The sequence below is a fragment of the Sinocyclocheilus grahami genome, unplaced genomic scaffold, assembly GCF_001515645.1.
Source record: "Sinocyclocheilus grahami isolate Dianchi unplaced genomic scaffold, SAMN03320097.WGS_v1.1 scaffold261.1, whole genome shotgun sequence".
In the NCBI taxonomy this organism is placed as follows: domain Eukaryota; kingdom Metazoa; phylum Chordata; class Actinopteri; order Cypriniformes; family Cyprinidae; genus Sinocyclocheilus; species Sinocyclocheilus grahami.
In genome coordinates this window covers 677,382-696,360 of record NW_015505440.1, presented here as the reverse complement: position 1 = coordinate 696,360, position 18,979 = coordinate 677,382, and the positions used below count along the sequence as shown (strand labels likewise).

Here is an 18,979-nt window from a genome sequence, read left to right as displayed (position 1 = left end):
CACCCTCATCTTAGAGGGGGAGGAAATTTTAATCAAATTTACATTACAACAGAATTTCGTTTTGAGGGTGAAATGTGAGCTGCATATGTTCTTGAGAGACTCACACAACTAGGTGTAGATCACACATAAGAGTACGACTCCGGTATTTGCGAGAAATGTTTGAAATGCTGATTCAAAAGTGATCCAAATATTTACTGCCAGTAAGTGCTTTTCGAAGTGCAATGTTTCAATGACACCAAAAGTTGCTACAACTGCGAATTTATATTACGCAATTCTGAGAAATAAACAAAAAGTCAGTTCTGACTTTATAACTGCAAATTGTGAGTTTACATCTCACAATTCTGTGAAAAAAGTCAAATTGAAAAAAAATCTAAAGAATTGTGAGATAAAAAGTCAGAATTGTGAGTTTATATCACGCAATTCTGAAAAAAAAAAGTCAGAATTGTGAGTTTATCTCTCACAATTCTGTGAAAAAAAATCTAATTGGAAAAAAAAAATCAAAAGAATTGTGAGATAAAAAGTCACAATAACCTTTTTTTTTTTCAGTGGCAGAAACGTGCTTCCATAACACCCTCATCTTAGAGGGTGAGGAAATTTTAATCAAATTTACATTACAACAGAATTTCGTTTTGAGGGTGAAATGTGAGCTGCATATGTTCTTGAGAGACTCACACAACTAGGTGTAAATGTGATTTGAAAAGATCACACATAAGAGTACGACTCCGGTATTTGCGAGAAATGTTTGAAATGCTGATTCAAAAGTGATCCAAATATTTACTGCCAGTAAGTGCTTTTCGAAGTGCAATGTTTCAATGACACCAAAAGTTGCTACAACAATAAAATGCATTTTGCTTGACCTCAAACAGGGTTACTTAAGAAAAAAAAAAAACTGATTCTGACAATACTGGAAGACGTCTGTGTGCAATACTCAAAGAAATAATGATTTTTGCAGAACATCCTGCGTTATCATTACCCCTGAAATGAAGAAATAAATCTTCTACATCTAATTCAATTGAGAAAAATGTGCTTGAAATAATCAAGCATTAAACATGCCGCAAAAATGTCCTTTCGAATCATGTAAATACTCGGATTCTCAGCAATGGCATATAATCAGCACTGCCGTTTCTGCAAAAGCAAAACGCCGCAGTTTTCTGAGTTTAGGCCTGTTTTAAGCCTAAGCTCTCAAATGCTTTGACTGAAGCACCTCTGGTTATGCCAAGACAGTCTTGTGGAGTAATACTGTGTGTTAGTGGCTCAAATAAGATCTACCATCCACCGTTAAGGACTTTTTCTACCCTTTCCAAGCTGACGATGCATTCAACTGGACATATCCTTCCTCTGAGCTTGAAGCATCTCGGTCACGCTCACTATATCTTCTTCCGGCACCTGAGACAAAAAAAGATGACACAAAAACACAAGGATGATTACGTCCCATCCAAATATGCAATATTTTTCAGAGATGTCACATGCTGTCAGCTGAACAACAACACACTGGTATGAAGAGTTTTGTAGGATGGACGTAAACAGAGATGCATCATCTCATACTCACATGGATCAGCTCAGACCGATAACGGTTCATGGATTCATGCAGAGACGGATGCATGCATGGATGTGCAGAGGTATTTATGGAGAGACACAAAGATGCATGCACGGAGCTACTACATATTTACATGTAGTAGCTACAAGATTACAAAATAATCCTTCCAAAACAGTATTTCTAAAAAGTATTTTAACATGTAAAATGTCGACACAAATGTCTTAAACACAATTTTGGCAGCATGACCCTTAGAAAATATATAAATAATACAAATGAATAATATTATGAATATTTAATTAATATAAAAATGTTATTATAATTATTAGTAGCATTATTAGTATTAATATTATTACAAAAACAAATGCATTTACATAAAACAACACAAATTAATAATAAGTCAACAAAATGTAATAATATTTATTATTATTATTATAAATACAAATATTTAAATACAAATATTTTTAAACAATTTAAATAATAATACAGCTATTTTGTAAGTATAAGTATTTGTGACACAACAGACAAAGAGTAGGGGTAGACAAAAGCTAGATAAACAGCTATAACGATGAAGGTCATGAGAAAGTAGCACAAGTTGGAATTCCAACAGGTATGAAGCATTCTTCGTGCTTCCTCTTTTACAGTAAAGTCATGTGAAGGCACGATTCTGGAGGTGGGGACTTTACTGGCTTCCACTGAAGTACTGCATCATTGCTATGCTCTATATATAGCAATTCTGCATATGGTTTATTCAAGTTTGTGTGGAAAAACGTCCTAAAACACTGAAGACTGAATCACGTCTCTCTGATTTCGAATGAATTGTGAAGGATGCTTCTTTTCTGGGGCATCTTGTGTGTCAAAAAACAAACAAACAAACAAAAAAAAACATGCTACTGTAAGGCAGGGGTTCCAAAACTATGAAAAAATATGCTGATATTTTAATAATTTGAACATTTCCAGCTTTACGGATCTCTGATGTCGGTTAACGGTCACATGACCTACAAATAAGCAGATACAATATCTAATAAGCGTTTAATTTTGTTTGCTTTTATTTTAAAATTAGGTATTGCCAGTGCAGGGTAGTAACTGATTACATGTAACCCAGATTTCACGATCAAATTCCAAAAATTAAGTACTTGTTATTAGATTACATTACTTTTTAAAATGCTTATAATTAATTTGCAGTTACTTTTTAATGGATTACATGATTACATATTATGCAAACATTATTTTGACCTAAAATGTTAACGGTCACATGACCTACAAATAAGCAGATACAATATCTAATATTTAATCTAATAAGGGTTTCATTCTGTTTGCTTTTATTTTAAAATTAGGTATTGCTAGTGCAGGGTAGTCACCTAAAAGGTTAACGGTCACATGACCTACAAAATAAGCAGATAAAATGTTTTCTTTTAAGTTAATATTTCAATAATTTAACACATTCGTGTATATTCAACTTCTCTAATGTCAGTTAGTCTTGCGTAGCCAGACCTTCAGACTGACGGGTGAAGGTCTGGAATCCATGGCAGCTTTCATTGGCCAAGGCCCGCCCATGAAGCCGTTTGACCGACATGTCAAACAACCAATCACAGTTCGTTTCGTTCGTCGTCACGTTTCGGGGCGTGGAAATGTCACCACAATAACAGACCGGTGTGTAAAACTCTCGGACGTATTTTAAAGATTCTACGCCGCGAACTTTAAATATTTCACATACTTTTGAAAATCCAGCATTTAGTTGATCCTGATAAGCGCTCGTCGTCACAGTTGCAAACACCGACGGCTTTCTTCTTTCGTGAGGGGGTTTGGCGTCACGGCATCTTTGTTTCCAGGCGGAACGTTAAAGAACGCGACACACACGTCTACCGGAAATCCTGTAGAATTCAACCAATCCGACGACGACTTTGAAACTCCTGAAGTGTTTCCACTTTTGTGTGCCGTATGCATCAGACGTTTAGCCAACGGTCCGTGGGCGTGACGTCTGAGGCCGAGACTAAATGTCAGTTAATAATCACAATTTTTCACAACATTTTTTTGCTTTTATTTTAAACGTTTTTTTTTTTATGTTAACACGTTTATGATTTACTGAATTCGCTTTTGATCAACTACCCCCTGCAGTTTTTTAACAAATCCCAGACTGACCTTTAATGAACTTCAGAATACATTTTAGGATAAAATACATACTTTCTATTTTTATATCAACATGGTACAAAACATTCCTATTCAAAACTATGTGGTAAATACGTTTGGTCAAAAGTAATCCGAATACATTATCTAAAAGCTGATAGATTAGTTTACTAACTACAATTTTTACATCAATAGTGGACTACAATTTGTAAGTAATCTACCCAGCACTGTGTATACATAAGCCTATATAGCGCTGCACGACTTGGCCAAAAAATATTGCGCTTATTTTGTCATATGTTGTGATTGCGATTTGAACTGCGATATACTACTAATCTACAAAAATATTTCCATGCACAACGTTGTGATTCACCAATCAGAAGCAAGTATTCCAGAGAGACTTGTAAGACAGCACATTTGAATATTAAATGATAACGATGATCTAATGAGGAGTAAGAACAACTTAACTTACTCAATAGGGAACCAAACCGTTTCTGCTAAAATACTTGACGGTTTCCAGGAAAAAAGGAAAGGAATAGGAAGCAAGGACAACCAGATGATCTGATTTCACATGACATCATGGAAATAAACAGAGTGTTGCGAAAATCGTCCAATCAGATCATATTCTGGAATTCTTCTGTTTCCTGGTTACCAGGCAACCATTTGCCCATCTATCCTCATGTTGCTCAGTGTCACACAAATATCACAAATGATTCAAATGTACTAAATATAAATGCGGAAGACTAGACACAACCTCTACAGACTGAATGTCAGCAGATCATTATCGCAAAATAAACGGGACTTTTATTACCTTGAATCTGTGTACTCACTGCATTTTATGTGGTTTTTGCAGTACCCTGTCAACTACTACACAGAGCTAAAATGTTATGTGTGTAAAAAAAAGGAGGAGCAAAATGACTCACCAGAGCATGATCAAAGCTGAAGGTGCTAATGTAATACGCTGATATATCACTGTCTGCAAGAGGCTGAGAGATCTGAGCGACTATCCCACATTCATCTGGAAAAAAAAACAAGACCGAGGAAGTGAGATAACGGCAAATAAGTGGGAGAGATGTGACTTTCTGATTTAATCTGATGTGTTCGTTCACTCATCTATCACTCAGCAGAACAGATTTCACTGTTGTATGGACTAATGATTGGATAAGACAGAAAACCATTAAAGGAGCTATTTATATATACACAATACATATGCATCCTAACTGCAACAGAAGCTCATAAGTGACTGATTTTGAATGCTATACATAGTCAGCAGCTATGTGACAAACCCAAAAAAAATGTACATGGGAGACTCAAGTAGGCCAGGAATTCCCAAACTTTTTTGTCAGCCGAACCTCTTTGAAGTAAACTATTTACTTGACGTCTCCCTTGAATCTCAAGTTATTATTTCAATAATTTATCAACACATTTGCATGTTCATGGTACTCTAATGTTGGTTAACGGTCACATGGTAAGCATGTAAACAAATAAAACATTGAATCTTTTAGAGGAAGTGAGATAACGGCAAATAAGTGGGAGAGATGTGACTTTCTGATTTAATCTGATGTGTTCGTTCACTCATCTATCACTCAGCAGAACAGATTTCACTGTTGTATGGACTAGTGATTGGATAAGACAGAAAACCATTAAAGGAGCTATTTATATATACACAATACATATGCATCCTAACTGCAACAGAAGCTCATAAGTGACTGATTTTGAATGCTATACATAGTCAGCAGCTATGTGACAAACCCAAAAAAAATGTACATGGGAGACTCAAGTAGGCCAGGAATTCCCAAACTTTTTTGTCAGCCGAACCTCTTTGAAGTAAACTATTTACTTGACGTCTCCCTTGAATCTCAAGTTATTATTTCAATAATTTATCAACACATTTGCATGTTCATGGTACTCTAATGTTGGTTAACGGTCACATGGTAAGCATGTAAACAAATAAAACATTGAATCTTTTTTAGTAAGCTTCTTCGTGACTCTAAAAATAATAGAAGTACATAAATCACACACAAATATTGGTTATTCAATCATTTTATTTAAATTAAATGACCTTTTATTTTCATATAAAAAATTATTTTAATTATTAGAATTAAATTATTAGAATAAGGACCAAATTACATTAAAATAATACATTAAATATAAGATAATATGAATATTTAAATATTTAAAGCACAGTAACATTTATTAATTAGGGTTAAGTTTAGGGCTTGGTTTATATTTGTAATTGTGCATAATTTACTGTTATTAACATGCAAGTACATGTAATCCTGTAACCTTAAAAGATCAAATTTTTTATTGATACCTTGTAACGCTGAACGAATTTGCAAGTATATTTATAATCTTTTTTTTTTATTCCTTTTACTGAGCTCGCTGCAATACATTCTGGCATGGCTAAATGATACATGCTGCATTCAAATGACCAAAAGAAGGTGAATGAAGCTCACCGAAACCGAGCGGCTGCCCTCCTATTCTTACCATCCTCCAGAGCTCACCAGAGGAGCTGGTGAACAGAAGATCAGCGGGGAATCTGACACACACACACACACACACACCATATTTAAATCTGCAATTTGCAAAGCTTTGATATGATGACCTGTCCACTACTCTGTGAGGGTCTTACTGTCTCTGTGCTTCCGTGTCCATCACCAAAGAGATGTATCCATCAATCAGAGAAAAGGAGAAGAACTTGATACATTCCATGTCCTGATCAACACTGGCACCCTCTTTAGGACTGCAGGAGAAAACAAACACAATTGTTACAATTGAACATGCATAGGGAAATAACTGCACACCAAAAAAATATTTTAATTGCAATTTATAAGAGACGCTCTTAATTAGAATGAACAGTTTTACCTCTTATTTCTTCCTACCGAGTAAACAAATTGTATAAAAAAGCGATATAGTTCACCCCATCTTTCCCCTACAGTGTAGTGTGTGATAAACTGTGATCTGGTTCAAGATGCCTCTTAGTGGCAGTGAAACATTAAAACAGTATTGTTCAGCTAAGGGTGTTGCTGAAGTGGAAATACAAAAGTCAAAACAAAACTGAGATGCAGACAGCATCACTGCACGAGTTTGCAGCAGCAGCAGCTTTCATACCTGTTAGAGTAAAACAGAACGTCTATGAGGGTGGTGGCGATCGCTGGCAGTGTGTCCGGATCCAAGCTCATTACACAAAATTGATTCTCCGGAATCAGCACCGGATGAACTGTTGCATGTGGACCTGAACACACACACACACACACACACACACGCATTAATACTTTAAAATGGGAAAAACAATACTATTACTTGGACTACTACTACTTGTTTCGTGCATGAGCTGGTATTGAATTTAATAATGTGTCGATGCAAAACACTGGAAAAATAATCAATTATAACACACTACAAAGTGTTAATACAATCAGATAGCCTAGTAGCGTATTCATAGTATAAAGGACTATTCTTTAAAAAAAATATTTTTAAATTATTTCACATATTATGGCCTTTTCAAAAAGCCATTACATTAGTTGTGGGTCAGTATTTATTTCATTTTTTTTTAAGAATTAACACTTATTCAGCAAGGATACATTAAACTGATCAAAAGTGACATCTTATATTGTTGCAAAAAAATTCTGTTTCAAATAAATGCTGTTCATCTATGAACCTTCTATTCATTAAAGAATCCTGGGAAAAAATGTCATGGCTTTCAACACTGATAAGAAGAAGAAGAAGAAGAAGAGTTTCTTGAGCAGCAAATCATCATATTAGAATGATTTCTGAAGGATCATGTGAATCTGAAGATTGAGTAATGATGCTGAAAATTCAGATTTGATCACAGAAATAAATACATTTCAAAATATATTCAAATAGAAAATGGCTATTTGAAATTGCAATAATATAACACAACATTGCTCTTTTTACTGTATTTTTATTAAATATATGCAGCCTTGGAGAGACTTCATACCAACCCCAAAAATGTTTTGGTAGTGTATAGGCCTATGCCTATCGTACACATAGAGGGTCTCACCCTCTCTGCCGTTTCGCTGAAGGCCGTTGCAGGCGTCCTGACTGTGGACAGGCACTGACTCTCCTCCCTCCTCTCTGAAAATATTAAACTCCTCCAACAGAGTCTCCACCACCACCGACAGGTCCTTCTCTCGCACCTACAACACAAACATCCCATTAGTATGTTAATAACATACAGTTTTATACAAATCACCAAACAGGCACTCCCTGAGGTGGTCATGTTTGTTCTGTACTTTACTTTTATTTGGTTACTGCATTTTTTTTTATTTTTGTTAGCAGCACTTGTTACCAAACAACAACACCACCACAAATGCAAATATATTAATCAAGCAGTTATGAATGTTTTTTGTTGCTGTTGTAGCACCCCCTGTGGGTGACTATTTGGTGTGGATTCCTTGCACAAAATTCAAGAAATACTTTGCATTCAAGACATATTATTCAATTAGTCAGTATTAGGCCACAGTTTCATTGCACACTTTAACCGGTTATTTAATCAGATATTTGTACAAACAAAACTTCATGCAAATTGGACAAGCAGCCTAGAAAGACAAAATAAAAGTAAGTTTTTAAACAAGGATAAAATATAGATTCTGTCCCACACAGCTCTATAGGTATTAGCAAAACTGTAAATTAGCTTATTACAAAAGCATCACTGCTCTTGAAAATATAATGCACAAAGGCCAATCAACATTACACAACTTTCATTACACATCTACCAACTTATTAAAACAAAAGGGTCATGAAAATGTAAAACATTTACAACAGGCAGGTGTGTTTGATTTTAGCGCATGTTCATGGTGCCGTTTCCTTAATACTTTATTTATTAACACTGTTCTGTGTTTCTGGGTTCAGCCAAATGTCCGCCAGCTCCACATCTGTTTGTTGCTTTCTTTGCTTAGTTAAACACGACACAAAACTAGTTTTAACAAAAAAATTTAATAAAAATAACATAATATTAAGAAAAGAATACTGCTGCATTTATGTCATATCAGAATTACCATAAATATCAATTTCTCACAAAAAAAAAAGCTGTTCATGCTTTCAACAAACTCATACATTTTATGAAAGCTCCAACTTCTCCCGCTTGACTATCATTATTCAGGATCTAATTACATCAAATATTATGGTTACTCATTACAGTGTTATTTTAGTATCAATGATATACTATCAAACTTTTCAATTTGATTTTTAATATTTTCCGTTTTCAATTTTCAATTTTAATAATTTTTTTGTTACATGATTTTGTCATTTTATTGTTTTTTGTATTATATTGCAGCTAACATTTATTTTAAGTCGTGGCTTCTTTTTTTTAGCTTTAGTTATCTATAGCAACCCTAATTCACTGACACAATACTTCCAGCATTCAGGGTTGCCAGGTTTTCACAACAAAATCTGCCCAATTGCTACTCAAAACTAGCCCAATCTCATTTCGAGGGGGTCATTTGAAGCGACCCCAGTAATACACGTTACTGGGGTCGCTTCAACCCATGGCAATGGTGTTAAAGTAGCCCAATTCTGCGAGAAAACCGCCAGCATTCGCCGCAGTTTACACACATCAAGTATTTCTAGAAATTTTGCTGAAGAAATGTAGCTTAAATTAGATATGTGTGTGTGTCAGTGATCACAGAAACACAGCAGACTCGCTTACCAGAATAAAGTCGGTTTGATAGGTGGAGAGCATGAAGACGGACACATGTTGCTCGGCCAATGGAGCGATAACAGATTTGGCGATCTTGGTGACGCCCACGGCTTGTGAGCTGCTGGAGGCGTTGCCATTGGAGACGACATTGAGCGGGAGCCAAGTGGAGCCCTCCACCTGTAAGTGCTCAGACGGCTGGAGCTCTGGAGGAAGAGAATGTGATAGAGGACATACAGGAGACTGTATCAATATAATGTACCCGTTTTAAAACTGTTGTTTTATTTCCTTCGTCAACTGAGAAACTCATCCTGCACTGTTTGTTCTACAGACTTGAACTGCTTGTTGGGGAGAGGTGACCGTGAGCCATTGCTTTTCTAAGTGATCAAACTTGTGGTTTTTACCTGGTAGTTCATAATACCTTGCACTGAAAGAGGAGCTACCATTCAGTTTGAGAAAAAAATTATACATTTATTCAGAAAGGATGTATTATTTTATCAAAATTGACAGTAGAGACATTTGTGACCCTGGACCACAAAACCAGTCATAGGGGTCCATTTTTAGAAATATGAATAAATAAGCTTTCCATTGATGTATGGTTTGTTAGGATTGGACAATATTTGATTGAGATGCAATTATTTGAAAATCTGAGGGCGCAAAAAAAAAATCGGAATATTGAGAAAATCGCCTTTAAAGGGGTCATATGATGTTGCTAAAAAGAACATTATTTTTGTGTATTTGGTGTAATGAAATGTGTTTATGCGGTTTAAGGTTAAAAAAACACATTATTTTCCACATACTGTACATTATAATGCGTCGATTTTTACAAAGCTCATCGGTCTGAAAAGCGAGGTGTGCTGTGATTAGCCAGCTATCCAGTGCGTTGTGATTGGCCGAATACCTCAAGCGTGTGACGGAAATGTTTCGCCCCTTACCATACTGTGATGCCGTGTCCTGGCCCGGAGCGACGAGACAAAAACATTAAAACCCATTATAAACGAGGAATTTGTTGCATCCAGAGTGGACATAATTACGGATTATAATGGCTTGTACTGTCTTTATACGCGTTGCGTTGCATCGCGCCGCGTAAACATAAAACCATGTCAGCATTTGTGATTGGAGAAATGACAAACAACAAGCGCTACTCTACACTGCTCAAAACTCGCGTTAGAATCGTCAGTGGCAAATTCTTTAAATATGAAAACGTACTTACAGACTGTGAGTCAGAACAGCCGGCATTGTAGTCTACCAGGATCAGGAAACAGTCCTCCATAAAATGCGCTGCACACATCTGAATATTTTGGTTGAACGGTTCTGGAACAGTGTTGTAAATACAACTAAACCACTGATCTCTAGTTGTGTCCTCTTTTGGAAGGCCAAACAAAAGTATTTTCGCTTTCACAACGAAACACACAGCGTCTTCAGCAGTGGCAGCAACAATAAAGTTACGCCTTCTTTCTTCGCGTGAACATTTGGGCGGCGTTATGCAAATCTTCCCACATCATGACGTAGACATGTGGGGGCGTGTTTAAACGAGGCGTTTTAGGAGGACGTGGACGAGTCTTAACTTTTATAAAGAATATCTCTTTGGGTTTGAGACTTTAGTTTGTGCAACTTTAGGGATCTCATCTATTCACGAACAGCTTGTAACACTCCAAAGAGAAAGGAAAACTTGAAATCGCATCATATGACCCCTTTAAAGTGGTCCGAATGAAGTTTTTAGCAATACATATTACTAATCAAAAATAATGTTTTAATATATCTACAGTAGAAAATTTACAAAATATCTTCATGGAACATGATCTTTACTTAATATCCTAATGATTTTTGGCATAAAAGAAAAATCGATAATTTTGACCCATACAATGTATTTTTAGCGATTGCTACAAATATACCCCAGCGACTTAAGACCAGGTTCACATTTATAGTGTTTCCAAAAAAAGTATGTTTTAAATAAATGATGTTCTTTCAAACTTTCTAATTACCAAAGGGATCCTGAAAAGGATCAGTTTCCACAAAAAGATTAACAGTTTTCAACACTGACAATAAGAAATATTTTTTAAAAGCAGCAAATTAGAATGTTAGAATGATTTCTGAACGATCATGTGACACTGAAGAGTAATGATGCTGAAAATTCAGCTTTGACATAACAGGAATAAATTACATTTTAAAATATATTCAAATAGAAAACAGTTGTTTGAAATTGTAACAATATTTCACAATATTTTTGATCAACTAAATGCAGTCAAGACACTTTTTTCAAAAACTGACCCCAAACTTTTGAACTGTTTTGCACAAGCAAAGAGCAGTCATTTTCTTCACCTAATGCAAAAATATACGCTATGCAACAAAACACCTATTAGATTTATATATACTTTATATATACTTAACCACAGAGCAAAACAGCAAGTTGTCTTTAAAAGCTGATTCTGCTAACACTAACAAATCCGGAGTCTATAATTATTCACAGAATTACAGCAGGAAGTTGCAAAGTCTTTGTAGGCGGGCTTGTCACTTTGAGAGTATAAGAGTTTAGAAGTTAACAGGGTCATTCTATAACCCATTAACACCTTGTGAAGATGAACACGGCAAATGAAACTAGCACTGAAAAAACTCAAATCATACATTTTGGACATGTACACCTCTTAAAATGAGACTAAACATCTTGTTGTTTTCATATCAGAACACCTGCAAACGTACACGGTATCCAAAATGTTGTTTCTAGATAGCGGTTTTGACCTTCCTGTGGATTGACAGGTCTACGTCACTGTGTGGGAAGATTTGCATAACACCTCCCAAATGTTCCCGCAAAGAAGGAAGGCGTAACTTTTATTCTCGCTGTAGTATTGTTGCCGCCGCCATGTCGTGAAGGCGCTGTGTTTCGTTGTGAAAGCGAAACTACTTTGTTTGGCCTTCCAAAAGAGGACGATATCTGCATCGTCATGCCTGGAGCTGATCCGTGCTGGTCGCTGAGGAAATACATCAACTTCGCGCTGTGGCTCGCCAGATCGGCTTTCACTGTGGACGAAGTGGAGTCCAGCCCGGGATCATCACATGTGGTTGCCGCAAGCATCCTTCGTCAAATCCGCCGGGCGCCGCTTACTCAAGACGCTGTGTGTTTCGTTGTGAAAGCGAAACTACTTTGTTTGGCCTTCCAAAAGAGGACATAATGTTTCTATAAAGTGGGGCAGTTCCAACTTTTCAAGGACAGTCTGGCGCTTCTGACTCACAGCCTGTAAGTACGTTTTTTATATTTAAAGAATTTGCCACTGATGATTCAAACGTGAGTTTTAGAGTAGTGTAGAGTAGCACTTGTTGTTTGTCCTTTCTCCGATCACAAATGCAGACATGGTTTTATGTTTACGCGGTGCTATACGCAAGACAAAGCATAAAAAGACAGTATAAGTCACTATAATCAGTAATTATGTCCCCACTGGATGCAACAAATGCCTAGTTTGTAATGAGTTTTATTGGTTTGGTCTCGTGGAACATGGAAACACAGTATGGTAAGGGGTGTAACATTTCCGTCACACGCTTGAGGTATTCAGCCAATCACAGCACACCTCGCTTTTCAGAACGATGAGCTTTATAAAAACCGACGCGTTTCAAAAAGGGGGGGCATAGAGGAGAAACAATAATGTACATTATGTGGAAAATAATGTGTTTTTTTAACCTTAAACCGCATAAACGCATTGCATTACACCAAATAATGTTCTTTTTAGCAACATCATATGACCCTTTTAAGCAGCACAACAGTTTTTAACTCAACTGTGATAATTAGTGTTGATAATGTTACTTGAGCAACAAATCAGCATATGATCAGCCGAAAATTATGCTTCAAATTAGGGCTGTCAAAAAAAAATTCGAATATTCGTCGAATTTAAAATAAAAATCCACATTCAAATGCAAAAATGTTGCATTCGAATTTTAGGTGTGCGTTAATGAGGTAGCGCTATCAGTGGCGCACAAGATGCGATGACGATGTAATTGTCGTAGCATTATAATGTTTTTGTTAGCCTATCCAGTTGAAGCCACTAGATGCAGTGCTGCTGCATTGTTCTTTAAAATATTGCGGAAAAAGAGAACATCAACACGGAGAAGATCTTGTTTACATCAAAACTGAAACCAAGCCGTTCTAGACATACATCTATCACCGTTGCACTCGCATCTTGCACAAAGGAGCCGCATGTTTAGAAAGCCATGTAAAATTAATGCAAATTTAACTTTGAAAAAACATAATATCGAGACTTTATAGCAGGTTTTTTTCCCCCCATCCCACTGCATCTCATGTTTTTAAATGAGAAATGTACTCTGTGTGATTGGCTTTCTGCCCTTTGTATTAAACTATGCATACATACATTATGCTGTTTTGTTTATAGTTGTTTAAGCAATTTTATTCCCCCCATCCCACTGCATCTCATGTTTTTAAATGAGAAATGTACTCTGTGTGATTGGCTTTCTGCCCTTTGTATTAAACTATGCATACATACATTATGCTGTTTTGTTTATAGTTGTTTAAGCAACTTAATTATAATTGGTTTATAAACATTATTTTACACATTATGCACTTTTTTCACAGATAGTCATTTTATCTTATGCTTTGAATAAATGTGCATTAGTAATATTTTGCTTGATGCGCCCTCTTGTGGCCTCAGAAGAGAAGCCAAACGCTTTTCTTCACCCTAACTGAAATTATGCATTTTAAATTCAAATATAATTCGAATTTTGATAATATTTAAGTACAAAATTCGAATGTAGTTTTTCAGCCATTTTGACAGCCCTACTTCAAATTGAGAAAAAAAATCGTAATATTTATTATTATAGTTCAATTTAAAATAATTCATATGTAATATTGTAATTGCATTTTTTGTATAATAATATTCTTATATTGCATGTAAACATTTTTATACAGAGCTGAAATAAGTATATTTATAATATGTATTAAATGTTTTCTATAAATAATAAAATGATCAATAATTTGGTTTTAATTTAGGCTTACTTGAGACAAAAACTGTTTTATTAACAATAAAAATACGAAAAAAAGTGATCTTGCTTGAAATACATACAGGATTTTGAAAAACTAATTTTTATGTACCAAGTCTTGTTCAAACATGTCACAAATTTCCATATTTTTCACATTTCAGTGCGGTTTCAAGTAATAAATCATTCAAATAAAGAGCCATTTATATTGTTGGTATTACATTTAACCAATCAAGCAAATATGCAATAAGAATGTTAGTCCAGGTTTGGGGAATGTACAATGTGAAACGTCAGATTATAAATCTCCAGGAACAATTGTACATGGTGACAACATAACTATAAATAAAATAATAGACTTCACAGTATATTCCATGACAATGTGTGTCATTATCAAGTGAACACAAGAGCCTCAGGACATGTGTGTGTGTGTGTGTGTGTGTGTGTGTGAGAGTGAGAGTGAGTGAGTATTTTACCTTTAAATCCCTCCTCATCGAGCACAACCGTGTAATTTTCCGGAGTCTCTGTGAGACTGAAAAATTTGCATCTGTGAGAGAAAGAGAAAAGGCACAGGAGAGAGGGAAAATAAACAGAGGGAGAGAGAAAGAAACAAAATTAAACAGACACATCAGACGTTGCATAATGGACAAAAACAATGGCAGATTGTTGTAAAGAGTGTTCCAGCAGGGACGCACGAGATGGACAGAGAAACCACATCAAACCCCTCTGCAGAAAAAGTGAATGTCATTTTCTCTTTCACTTAAACTTGGAGCCAACATCTGAAATCCATTCATATGGTTCTGCATTCCGGCTCGGTGCGACTGATAAATTTGAGGTGCTCGATGTGCATGTTAAAAAGGGAAAAGTTTGTGTGAATTGGTTTCTTCGCAACAGGGTTTGACCCAAATTCTTTAGGAGCCGGTCCAGGAACCCAGAACAACATGCTCCACTTCATTCAGTCGGATCTATTGTCTAAGAGACACAGAGCTGAGAAGCAGCAGCAAATGAGAATCATGGGAAAAGAACTGTTGAGCAGCTGATTTGTGCAAATGAAGTCCAGACTGGTTTACTTCATTTCATCTACCAGCATCAATACGACTAAAACAAAGATGAGTAATATTGATTAGTTATGTATCATGGATCATGTAGTCTAATTACATTCATTTAGAGGTTAATAATAGAAATACGCTACTGTTAAAAAGATTGGGGTTGGTGAGATTTTATGTTTTTGAATGAAGTCTCTTCTGCTCAGCGAGGCTGCATTTATTTGATCAAAAAAAAAAACTGTAAAATTGTGAAATATTATTATAATTTAAAATAACAGTTTTTAAATATATTGTAAAAATGTAAATTACTTTGGTGATGCAAAGCTGAAATTTCAGCATCATTACTCCAGTCTTCAGTGTCACATGATCCTTCAGAAATCATTCTAATATGCTGATTTGCTAAAATGAATTCATTGATGATTAGAAAAGTTGAAAAGAACAGCATTTATTTGAAATAGAAATATTTTGTAACATTATACATGTTTTTACTGTCATTTTTGATCAGTTTAATGCATCCATGCTGAATAAAAGTATTCTTTCCATAAATGAATAAATAAATAAATCTTACTGATCCCAAATTTGGAATAGTAGTGTATATTTGCAAATACATTAACACTCAAGAACGTAGTAATGCAACAGGTGAATGATTTTTACTTAAACTAAAAACATCTAATAGTTAGGCTAATGATAATTATTATTATTGTCAAATGCTATATTACTGCTATCATGTTTTCCAAAAGAGTTATGACTTTTATAACTCTAGGAAAACTGAGAAATTGGAAAATTGGAGAAAAAGGAGAAATTGATATGTTTGTGCAACAATTTAAAGAACAATGAGGAAGTAGGAAGGTTGTTTGGTAGATAGTCTCTCGATTGTGTGGAAAATTTTTGGAACTTAAATGTAAAACGTTTTGAGTTCAACAACTTATTAGGGCTGTCAAATCAGTTAATCGCAATTAAATCGCATCCAACATAAAAGTTTGTCTATAATATATGTGTGTGTACATATAAATACACACAAACATGTAAATATTAAAAAATTATTATATATATATACACATTACACACACTACCTTTCAAAAGTTTGGGATCAGTAAGATTTTTTATATTTTTTACCGTAGGTTCTTGTGCTCATCAAGGCTATATTTATTGGATCAAAAATACAGAAAAAAACCCTGTTATTTTGTGAAATATTATTGCAATTTAAAATAACAGTTTCTATTTGAATATACTTTCAAATATAATTTATTCCTGTGATCAAAGCTGAATTTTCAGCATCATTACTCCAGTCTTCAGTGTCACATGATCCTCCGGAGATCATTCTAATATGCTGATTTATTATCAATGTTGGAAACAGTCATGCTGCTTCATGTTTTTTGGAACCTGTGATACTTTTATGAATATAAAAAAACCCAGCATTTATTCAAAATGAAAATATTTTGTTACAATATACATTACCGTTAGTCAGTAAATTGTAATGAATACTTTTATTCGGCAAGGATGTGTTAAATGGATAAAAAGTGATAGTAAACACTCATATTGTTAGAAAAGATTTTAATTTTAAATAAATGCTGTTCTTTTTAACTTTTTATTCATAAAAGAATCCAGAAAAAACAGTTTCCAAAAAAAACAAAAAAAAAACATGAAGCAGCACGCCACAACAGTTTCAACACTGATAATAAATCAGCATATTAGAATGATTTCTGAAATAAATACAGCCTTGATGAGCACAAGAGACTCCACTAAAAAAACATTAAAACATCTTACTGATCCCAAAGTTTTGAACAGCAGTGTGTGTGTGTGGGTGTATATAATATACAGTGCCTTGCTTATACCCCTTCATTTTTTTTCATGTTGCTGCCTTATGTTAAACTGCTTTAAATTACTTTTTTTCCTCACATCAATCTACACTCCATATGCCATACTGACAAAGCAAAAACAGAATTGTCACAACTTTGTAAATTTATTAAAAATAAAAAAAACTGAAATAAGTACAATGCATAAGTAAATATTTAGCTGAAGCACCTTTACAGTCTCAAGTCTTTTTTGTTTAATGCAACAAGCTTTGATCATCATCATTTGGCAATTATCTGCCATTCCTCACCTCACCTCTTCACCTCTCAAGCTCTGTCAGTTTGGATGGGGGCAGATGCACATTTTCAAGTTTCTCCAGAATTATTTGATTGGGTTCAAGCTCAGGCTGTGGATGGGCCACTCAAGGACATTCACAGAGTTGTCTATAAGCCACTCTTGCTGTGTGCTTCGGGTCATTGTCCTGTTGGAAGGTGAACCTTCTGCCCAGTCTGAGGTTCTGAATGCTCTGGACTGAGTTTTCATTAAGGCCATCTCAATATTTTGGTGCATTGAGCTTATCTTCTACTCTGGCGAGTCCCTTGGTCCCTGCCGCTGAAAAACAGACCCACAGCATGAGGCTGCTACACACTTTACTTTTGGGGTGGTACTCTTCAGGTGATGAGCAGTGCCTGGTTTCCTTCCAACATGATGCTTGGAATTGAGGTTCATCAGACCAGAGACTCTTGTTTCTCAGAGTGTGAGTCCTTTAGGTGTTTTTATGCAAAATCCAAGTGTGTTTTCATGTGTCTTCACTGAGGAGAAGATTGAGTCTGGCCACTCCGACATAAAGCCCAGATCGGTGGAGTGTTGCAGTGATATTTATCCTTCTCTAGATTTCTCCCATCTGCATATATGATCATGGAGCTTAACTAGAGTGACCATCATGGTCTTGGTCACCACTCTAACCAAGACCCTTCTCCATCGTTTGCTCAGTTTGGCCAGCTCTAGGAAGGGTCCTGGTTGTTTCAAACTTCATCCATTAAGGGTAACAGAGACTACATGCTTCTGTGAACCTTCAATGCAGCAGATTTTTTTTTTCTGAAATCTTCCCCAGATGTGTGGCTTGACACAAACCTGTTTCTGAGCTCTACAGGCAGTTCTTTTGACCTCAGGGCTTGGTTTTTGCTCTGGTATGCATTATCAGCTGTTAGACCTTTTATTAAGACGTGCGTACCTTTCCAAATCATACCCATTCAATTGAATTTGCCCCAGGTTAACTTCAGTCGAAGTGTAGTAACATCTACAAGCAATATGAATGCTCCTGAGCTACATTTCAACTGTCCCAGATAAGGAATCATTTTAGTTTTTTATTTTTAATATTTGCAAAGATGTTAAAAACCTTTTTTTGCTTGACAATTATGGTGTATGGAGTGTATATTGTTGAGGAAAAAAAACTAATTTAAAGCAGTTTAACATAAGGCAGCAATAAAACAAAATGTGAAAAAAATGAAGGGGTACATTCGCAAGGCACTGTATATACACACACGCGCACGTAAATATTTCTTAAATATACATACATGTGTGTATTTATATAAATATAAACAGTACACACATCACATGAACAAACTTTTTTTTGATGCTATTAATCAGTTTGACAACCCTTTTTCTTATACAGTGTAACTTGACAAAGATTTAAGGATTTAAGGATTCACGCATCAAATCCTTTGTGCAACACCCTTGTTAAAAAAGCTAAATTGAAAAATGGCTCGGATCGGGCCATTACATTTTGGTTTTTACTGATTTGCAATAGAAAGCACAAAAAAAAAAAAAAAAAAAAAAACCCCCAAA

General features: G+C 35.4%; 1 protein-coding gene across 1 annotated transcript in view; it reads right to left on the bottom strand.

Moving 5' to 3' along the window:
- Window positions 1–526: 526 nt before the first annotated feature.
- The window catches only part of castor1 (cytosolic arginine sensor for mTORC1 subunit 1), a 21,511-nt gene continuing 3,058 nt past the window's right edge, over window positions 527–18,979 (bottom strand). Inside the window, exons 2-9 of the mRNA XM_016290653.1 lie at window positions 14,768–14,838; window positions 9,327–9,520; window positions 7,680–7,815; window positions 6,770–6,893; window positions 6,291–6,401; window positions 6,115–6,197; window positions 4,582–4,676; window positions 527–1,386 (exon numbers count right to left, since the gene is read on the bottom strand). Coding sequence (XP_016146139.1) covers window positions 1,318–1,386; window positions 4,582–4,676; window positions 6,115–6,197; window positions 6,291–6,401; window positions 6,770–6,893; window positions 7,680–7,815; window positions 9,327–9,520; window positions 14,768–14,838 — 883 coding nt within the window. The 3' untranslated portion in view covers window positions 527–1,317. The remainder of the gene's footprint in view (window positions 1,387–4,581; window positions 4,677–6,114; window positions 6,198–6,290; window positions 6,402–6,769; window positions 6,894–7,679; window positions 7,816–9,326; window positions 9,521–14,767; window positions 14,839–18,979) is intronic.